This window comes from Protomyctophum parallelum (genome assembly GCF_964188405.1).
Source record: "Protomyctophum parallelum genome assembly, chromosome: 5".
Taxonomy (NCBI): Eukaryota; Metazoa; Chordata; class Actinopteri; order Myctophiformes; family Myctophidae; genus Protomyctophum; species Protomyctophum parallelum.
The window spans coordinates 39,644,815-39,654,337 of NC_139702.1; the positions used below are offsets into that span (position 1 = coordinate 39,644,815).

General features: G+C 42.4%; 1 protein-coding gene across 2 annotated transcripts in view; it reads left to right on the plus strand.

The window, feature by feature from the left end:
• grk4 (G protein-coupled receptor kinase 4) overlaps nt 1-9,523 on the plus strand; it is a 105,088-nt gene that overhangs the window by 57,755 nt on the left and 37,810 nt on the right. For both annotated transcript variants that reach the window (XM_083765858.1, XM_083765857.1), the window contains exons 6-8: nt 4,364-4,456; nt 5,815-5,878; nt 7,032-7,172. In XM_083765858.1, the coding sequence (XP_083621984.1) occupies nt 4,364-4,456; nt 5,815-5,878; nt 7,032-7,172 (298 nt within the window). The remainder of the gene's footprint in view (nt 1-4,363; nt 4,457-5,814; nt 5,879-7,031; nt 7,173-9,523) is intronic.

The following is a 9,523-nucleotide window of genomic DNA, read 5'->3' on the forward strand; positions in this document are numbered from 1 at the left end:
TGGCCTTGCTGCAGGGATCACCCTCCTCCCCTGCTATCGGCCCACCCATGAACATGGCCAATGTTCCTTGTGGAGACGCCCGGGCCACGCCAACGGCACGTTGAAGTGGCGGGCAGAACTTTGCCCCTGCTGCGCAACCCGGACGGGCGCCTCACAAAGCCACAATCATTTAAATGTCACAGAGATTAGAGATCGCTGATTTGATCTAAGTACCACAGAGGCTCTATTTAGTTATTTGGAGACTGTTAAAGGGGCAATCTTTTAGATCCATTCTCAGATTATGTCTTTGGTAAAAGGAGAAAAAGAAAAGGCTCTGCAAGCTTGAGTGTCTGCCGTTCTCTCTCAGACACACACAAAGATAAAAGCAGGCCTTGTGAAGTGTGAAAACCATCATGGCTCCAATGAGAGTTACATAGTGTGGTCTTCCTTGAGGACAACAAAGTTAAAGCTTAGCTTAGTTTAGCTTGTATTAATTCCTCTGCTTACTAGACATATTTGTGGACAGATTGTATATTTGCGAACGCAGTGATTGCGAATGCAGTGAGCACTAACTATGAGACCCTGCAGATCATGTCTGTGTGTGTGTCTGTGTGTGTGTCTGTCCCGCTGTGACACCACCCGCCCGCCACCAGAGGGCGCAGCTGTAGCACACACACACACACACACACACACACACACACACACACACACACACACACACACACACACACACAACCACACACACACACACACACAGTAGAAAACTTAAAAAAATTACTAACTAAAAAGAAAAAAAAAGTACGTAATTTATTCTAATTGTTGTTATTGCAATTTACGAGCTGCGTTCGCTTCCCGCGTTTGCACGTCTTACTTGTGTATAGTATTGTTGTTTTTTACCAACCCTGGTATATCTCGTACCATGAAAATAAAATAAAAGGCACATACAAATATACACACTCAAATATATAAGGGATTAATGAAAATAAAAAAATAAACGATACACAAAAAGTGAAAAGCAAAGGTATTAATTGTTTGCCTGAGTCTTGGTGAGATTGGTGGGAGTTCTGTTTTGGTGAATATTAAGTAGTTCCGGTCATTTGGTGGGTCGTCCTGGGGCCACGCATTAAAACTAAATTAATCCACAAAACTAGTGTCATTTTGTATTGTTGACCTATTTCTATCCATGTAGCGCACCTTTCATTCAACTCTGACCCCTCTGTCACATGGAACTATTTCTTTGTGTCCAGTATCATTACGCCAGCAACAGCACATGCAACCATAGTTGCATGTGAGTGATCTGACGGAGGGGTCGAACTTGAACGAAAGTAGTGACATATGGTAGAAATACAAATTATGCTAGTTTTGTGGATTCTTTATTTTTAGTGCGTGGCCCCCAGTGCCCCCCACCAAATGACCGGAACTACTTAAAGGACCACTTCACCACTTTTCAACCTATCTTCATATTATAATAGGTCCTCACTAATAATCATGATAAAATGGCACGATTTTGTTCTACTCAGTCTGTGTCTCATAGGAGGGCTGTGGGCAGTCTAGAAACCGTCCTCCAGTTAGATCATCATTAGGCAGATTATTTTCGTTAGATATTCATTATCGTGAGAACGATGGCTTCCATTTTCACATTGCAACTTTTCAGGACTAGAAAGCCTGCGGTTTCTATCCTCCACTCTAGAGGACGGTTTCTGAACTGCCCACAGCCCTCCTATGAGACACAGACTGAGTAGAAAAATACTGCGCCATTTTTTTCCATGATTATTAGTGAGGACCTATTATATGAAGGTTGAAAAGTGGTGAAGTGGTCCTTTAATATTCACCAAAAACATGCAACCACTATATTAATGGCACAGCTTTAAGTCCAAATATCAGAACTAATATATGTATTTGTGTCTGCTCTTAAACCATTATAATTTTAAAGAAAATTAAGCATTAAACATTTAACCTTTTAACCTGTTTGATTTCCCCCGAGCCCACAGTTTTCTTTGAAAAGAAAGTACTACACTAGCTTATCTTATCTGGCCCATTCGTTCCAAGAACAGATGTGGTCAAATTGACTTAAGTAAGGGGTGAAGTGTCTTCTTTGTATGATCCTGGTGAATGTCCGCTGGCAAATGCGCTCATCACACAGTGCATTTTGTGTTCCATTTTGGAAGGCCTTTCATCTGTAACACTGCGCCAGTGTTGTTTCTTTGACAGCAAATTCTGATTTTAGCTTCAGTCAAAGTCTTTTGAATAGTTTCCGTTTAGTTTTAGTCACCTGGAATGTTTTTGTGTTCGTCTAGTTTTGGTCGACTAAATATCATAACAGTTTAAGTCGGCTAAAATGTATTTTGGCGGGCCTTGATGCCGTCGTAATGGCTGAAAATAGCAAGCTTGTAGATCGGCTATTTTAAGTGTAAAATGTTGTGTCTGTTACTTATACTGGATCTCTTCTCCACTAGTCCCTTCCTAACATCAGTCTAGGTTTTATTTGTTGACGAAACTGTCAATATATTTAGTCTTACTTTTAGTCACCATAGCTTAGTTTTCATTTCGTTTTTGGCAGTGAAAAAATGTAGTCGACGAACATTTTTTGTCCTAGTATTAGTCAACAAAATCAAGCTCAATTTGTTTATTTGTATTAAAGGTATTTACACTTATGAGTACAGATAGGCGGCGGTGGCTCAGGGGTAGAGTGGCTGGATGGTAACCGCAAGGTTGCCAGTTCTAACCCGGGCTCCCCCAGAGTTGGTGTCGAAGTGTCCTTGAGCAAGACACTGAACTCTAACACCGCCATCGGTGTATGGATGTGTGTGAATGTGTGTGTGAATGGGTGAATTGATGCACAATCTACTGTATGTAAAGCTCCTTGGATAAAGGCGCTATATAAATGCACCATTCACCTTTTTAGATAGCATGAGAAGCGTAGACTTTTACTGAAGTGGGGCATGTCATTTTCTAGTCGAATATCTTTTATTTCAAGTATGGCTTACAGGTAATTTTTCCACCAGAACCACCGTTCCAAAAAAGGAACAATGTGTGGCCGGCAGCGTGTGGTTTCATACACACAGACAGGTTATAACAACTCTCACTGGAATTATGGGTGACTTCGGGGTCAGAAGATGTCAGAACGGTGACCTTTGTTGACCCCCCCCCCCCCCCCTGGGGCCCCTCCTCCCAGAAGCGCTCTTTGATGTGATCATAAGTGAAAGTCAAAGGACCTCGCCCCCCCCCCCCCCCCCCCCCCCCATCCTACACCCCCAGGGCAGGAATGTTACTGGCAATGAAGATTGTTGGGTGATTAAAGTGTGAGTGAATGTGTCGTTTAGTGAAGAAAAGGAAATATTAGAAAGTAGATCACACCTGATCATGCAATGCAGCACGCACACACACACACACACACACACACGCAAACACACACGTGCACACACACACACACACACACACACACGTACACGCGCACACGTGCACACACACACACACACACACACGTCTCTCACACACACACACACACACACACACACACACACACACACACACACACACACACACACAGAGAGACAGTCACCGACGGGCTCGTCTGTTAAGGTGAGATTAGAGGTTTTCCTCTTTTTACCCTCCTGCCTCTTAAAGACTTCAGGTTTCCCAGAAGCCCTGGTGGTTTCTCGGTTCAATCGAATGGAATGTTCTTCTCATTGAAAGGCATTTTTCATTTTTCACGGTGAAAGTATTGACACAGAGTTCTTTCCATCTTTCCATTGAGAATGGGATTTGAGCTCCACACACACTCTCTGTCTCGCATGCACGCACGCACGCACGCACGCACGCACACACACGCTGATTTAGGGGGCAGTCAGTTGCAGGGGATGTGTCTGTTTCTAATGAAGGCAGCTTGTGGAAAGGTTACAGCGAGTTATGCCTCCCTGGGGAGAGACATCTGTCTGTCCGTCCGTCCGTCCGTCTGTCTGTCTGCAGGATCTGGCGGAGAACTGTAGTGTAAAGTGCAACGGAGCTCGTGTGTGTTTAGGGCTATTACACACAGTACAGTATGGTGTCATTAACCCAAACAGGACGGGAACCCCTTTGGTGTTATTAAGTATAGCATTATGCTATACTTTGGCTTTAGGTTCATGCTATGAACTTGTGGTGCAATCTTTCAATATACATTCTTTTTATTTTTATTACATTCTATTTTCAGGTGGGGATCAGTGGCCAATTACATACTGTATATATATTTTTGGGGGTGCTTGACATGAAAATGAAAACTGTCATGATTTCGAAGATAAAAAAAAAAGAAAGTCTCATCCTCGGGTCTAAACGGGTTAACACAATGCTGTCTCCCCCCTCCCCTCCCCCCCCCCCCCCCCCCTCCCCTCCCCTCTCTGTGCAGGATCGTACGTGAGTATCTGAGCGGCGCTCCCTTCTCCTCCTACCAAGAGACCATGTACTTCTCTCGCTTCCTGCAGTGGAAGTGGCTGGAGAGGTGGGTACCCGCTACACGACACCCCATTGGACCAACGCGAAACCAACATAACGCTGCATTGAGTCCATTCCGTTTCTTTTAATTGCCCCCGTGCCAGCCCGGCTTGGCCTGCATGTTTAATACACTTGTATTGGCAAGTTGCAGATTGAGCAGAGCACAGCAGCATTTCTTTCCTTCTTAGCCTGACACGGTTCTATGATAACGGCGGAAATTTCTATCATAACTTAATGTGCAGTATTATATGGAAGGACGGTGATTTTGTTGTTTCTTATACTAATTCACAATAACTATAATAAGACTTCGTTCTCATTATTAATAACACGAAAGTTGAACGATGCACCGTCCTACGTGGTTTTCAACTCATCAGGGTCCATTATTTATTCAGTGTTTGAGCCACGGACCGCCATTTGATGAGATTTAGCCTCTCAGACCGCAAACTAAAGCATATTAGGAGAGATAACAAAACAGACAAACGTTGACCAAAATAAAACATATTCTACAATTCATTCTATAATTGTGTTAGACTTCTTGTAAATTAAGTGATGTAGATGCTTCACAATAATGTAACTCTTGAGAGCGTAAAATGAAATTACGGGTCCATTTGGTTTCAACCACTGACCGTCCTAGAGCATGCAGACGGGAAGCAGGAGTGTGTACTTCTCTTGCCATGTTTGCACCAATCAAACGAAGGCAACGCTAACCGCACCAATCAATGTTTGTGTTTTAGAGAGTGCTTCATAATTGATGATGTTTTGTGTAGTAGTGGCTGGTAACTGAAAACGGGGGAAGAAACGGCAGCCATCAGTGGAGATTAATAATGTAGTACAACATTATTCTGTCTGCAACATCACACAGCCTAAGAGAATGACACCCCCCCCCCCCTCGCTCTCTCTGTCTGTGTCTGTGTCTGTCTGTCTGTGTCTCTCTCTCTCTCTCTCTCTCTGTTTCTCTCTCTGTTTCTCTCTCTCTCTCTCTCTCTCTCTCTCTCTCTCTCTCTCTCTCTCTCTCTCTCTCTCTCTCTCTCTCTCTCTCTCTCTCTCTCTCTCTCTCTCTCTCTCTCACACTACTTTAAGTCCTATATACAGGTTTAATGTTTGTGTTAGGTCTATGTTTGTTTTAAAAAACGCCATTGACATTGAACGGGAATTAATGTTTGTTTAGTTTTGTTTTAAATCCCAATAAAGATAATTTAATGTTTGTTTTGACACTGTGTGTTTTACATCACCATTACATCACCTAATCAACATGAGTTAGTCTTTAATATATAATCACCCCTCACTTCACACAGGTGTGATTTTTCTCCCTCTGAACTCGTCTTTCTCTAATCCTCTCTTTCTGTCCTGTGTCTCTTCTTCCAGGCAACCAGTAACCAAAAATACCTTCAGACATTATAGAGTACTAGGAAAAGGTGGATTTGGTGAGGTGAGTGTCTTTAGTTTTCATCCAGATAAACTTGTAATGTACACGTTTGAAAATGCAATCAAGGTACACAAAACATCTGAGACGTGGCTTTAGCTTCAGCTTTTTCTGTGCCATTACGAGATAATCTCGTGAATAGCTATTGTATCCAACGGTGCCAATCACGAGATTACGATATTTGATGCATTAATCCTGCATTACAATTTATATATATATTTGTACTCGGTAGTAACATCTACACCCCGATCCGACGCGCACGCTTAATAGTCTTTTTCTCCTCAAAATGAGACAAACTGCGATCTTTGGGACCTTATAAAACACTAAGAAAGTGGCTCAAATATGGAGGGCTATCACTTCCGGGTCGGGGGGGGGGGGGGGGGGGAGGGGTTTCACACATTGGTCTGGTACTGGCCTCGCGATGCTGCCTATTGTAACGGGAGGGAATGTGTTAGTTAACCGATAATTGCTTTTCTCCCTGACACAAATTAATCAATGAAATAATAATTCCTATGACGTTTTCGAGTCTTTTTTCTATTCTTATTTTCCTTTCACATAATCGGTAGCGGACAACCGTTTTATATCGATTAAAAAGACCTGCCCACCACACGTCCTTAGCACCCCGTGGCTTTTTTTGTTGATAAGACGTGTGTGGACGTCTTGGCCATCAGAAGTGTTAACACTTTCAGGGCTTTAAAATAATATATCCATTCTACTGAGGCTGCCAGGATTGTTTCATTACCTTTGGAGCATACGCCGAAGTATTTGCGCCTTGCGCTAATTTAGTCCTTGAGAATCCGCCTGAAAGTAGTTCCATGGCTTGTTGTTGTCGAAGAGAAAAATATGCAACCATCGCGACCCAACAACAGGCAGCGAGGGCTGCTGGAGTGCAGTTAGAACTACCGTTCACTCTCATTCAACTAATTTTCCCAGAAGCCCTTGCAGCCCAGAGCACGGGTCGATTTCCGGTTTCGTTGTCATGACGCGACGGCCTTGTCACCAGGTCCGCGACAAATCCGCTATTTCACGCAGGGGAGAAACATTGATTAAATAGCGTGTAAAATGGGTGATGCAGCTAAACTGTTAAAAGTCGTCCATGTGCGCATCGCAGCGTTTGTGTAACACTTGTCCGTCTCCCTGTTCTCCGTGTTCTCCCCAGGTTTGCGCCTGCCAAGTACGTGCCACTGGTAAGATGTACGCCTGTAAAAAGCTGGAAAAGAAACGAGTGAAGAAAAGAAAAGGTGAAGCAATGGCACTAAACGAAAAACGCATTTTAGAAAAAGTTAACAGTAGTTTTGTAGTAAGTACTACCTTTTTCTTATTCAATCCTTCAAACGTAATTCTGATTGTGCTTACGTGTGCGTGTGTGTATATGTATATGTGTGTGTGTGTGAGAGAGAGATTGTATGCGCGCATACACACGGTCAGCATTCCTATATTACCGTCCATCTTTTGGGAGTTTATATCAAGTGGTTTTGAAATGCACTTCTGTTGCACTTCTGTTGCTATATAAACAGTTTTCCAAAGCCTGCACACACATGGAAAAAGTATACATGGAATATTTGTTTTACCTCACAATTTAAAACATGTAAAAACACAAAAAAAAAGTTGTTATAATATATACTGTGTACTATATATACTAGGCTGTATAAAGTAGATACAGTATATTGTATACATTACACACGCATGACTGACTCAGTAGACCAGGCCCTGTGCCGGTGTGTGTCAGCCAAAAATTATGACCCTGCTACCGCTGCTACCGAGCGGTGGGTTGCTCTTGGCTAATAGAACCGACTTCTCTATAAATTGAGCCATAGTGGCATGAATGGAGGCAGTGGTTTTTTGGCAGGTACACGCACACCGGGGCCTCAAGATTTAGACGGGCAGTTATAGCCATTTATGTATTCCATGCTATGCGAGAACGCAAATTGTACATGAGTGACATTTTGGCCAGAAAATGCCAAGTTGATTTGTCCCTTGATTACTGTACTCATCCTAAATAACATGTTAAATGCGTAACACGAATAGTCTTGAGTCTTGGACGATAATCTCATGAACCAATTCTTCCAACCACTACAGATATTTGACAGTAAAAGCGAGCAATTTCACTCTTGTTTGCCAGTGACTACCGTGTGTGTGCCTGCAGCACAAATGTGTGTTTTTTCTGATTTATTGTTGCCCGCTGTACTCTCTGCACGTCACACATTCTCACACCTGTGTAAATTGAGATGATCCTTCTTGTAATCTGTGTGTGTCTTCTTTTGTGTAAAATGCTCAAATGCTATGGAGTTAAGGGGGGGGGGGCACACATGAGGTGTCTGTCTGTCCGATTTCATTTGATCCCAGTCAGATGCACAGAAGCCCTCGGGTACTCGAGCAGGAAAAGGGAAACTTAGCATTGGCTCAGTTGTCTTGTTCCTTAGAAGACTATTATTGCACTAAAGACTACTACTAGAATACTAGTGGGGTTAACATGTTCATTCCTGGTGGGTGGGTTGCGGACTGCGTGGAAAAAAGTACTACATTTCTTTACTTATAAATGTACCAAAAGTTAAAGTACTCATTATGCAGAATGTCCCATTTCAAGTTTTTAAAAGTATTAGTAAAATGTGTTGCAGCATTCCTCCCTTGTCTGATGGAGCATGAGGCTACGCTACCAGTCCTTGTTCTCAGTGACTCATAGGCCTGTCACACAATGATTACATAATCGCCTAATCACAAAAAAAAATCGTAATAGCTACGTATAATAAATATTGATGACATCATGGGATCTCCAATATAGAGTATGGGCATTCCTACAGTATATACAGGCTTAAAGCTGCTATAAGCAATAATATGTCAAATATGTTTATGCTGGCTGTCTGAATACCAAAAAGAAATTATAAGGTCATTCAAATTTTGACATTATTGCGTTAATATTGATGACATCATGTGATGTCACGAGGCATGACCGGTGACCAACTGACTGACGGGAAATGCACGGTTTCATAGTAAATGCGACCTGCGGTCGTAATCAATATCAGCTATATATCTCTGCTGTCAGGAGGACTCCAAAATGCTAATTTTTCAGGAAATAAAGAAAACCTTATATTTATAGAACAAAGCAATACAGCCTCATCAAAGTTGGTGTTGGTTGTTGGTTGTTGGTTGTTGGTACTTTCATGAGAAGGAGAGAGGTGGTGGAGTTAGCTGCTTTTTCAGATATTTTGAGGGTCCAATGGAGTTAAGTGGTTTTGTCCAAAGCACTTTTTACTACTTTCCATTGGTTCAATATTTTGAACACACAGACGTAAAGGGTTTTCAATAGCACTGATTTATGCAAAAAACCTAATAAAATTACTTATGAGGTTTCCTCCCGACAGCATTATCAAAAATAGTGGCAGGAAATGGCACGTCTTGCTCTTTGTAGATCTGCTATTTTCCCCACAATGTTTTCCATAATGTTCCAACAATGTTCAACAACAGGAACACAGATACGTCGTTAAGTCGTTGCGTCGTTAATCGCCACTATTTGAGTGACAGTAAATCGTCAAGTAAAATGTCATAATCGTGACAGCCAAAGTGAGTCATTGCTAAAGCCTACACACACACACACACACACACACACACACACACACAGAACCTGAGATATGCTCATTTCAGAATGTTAGG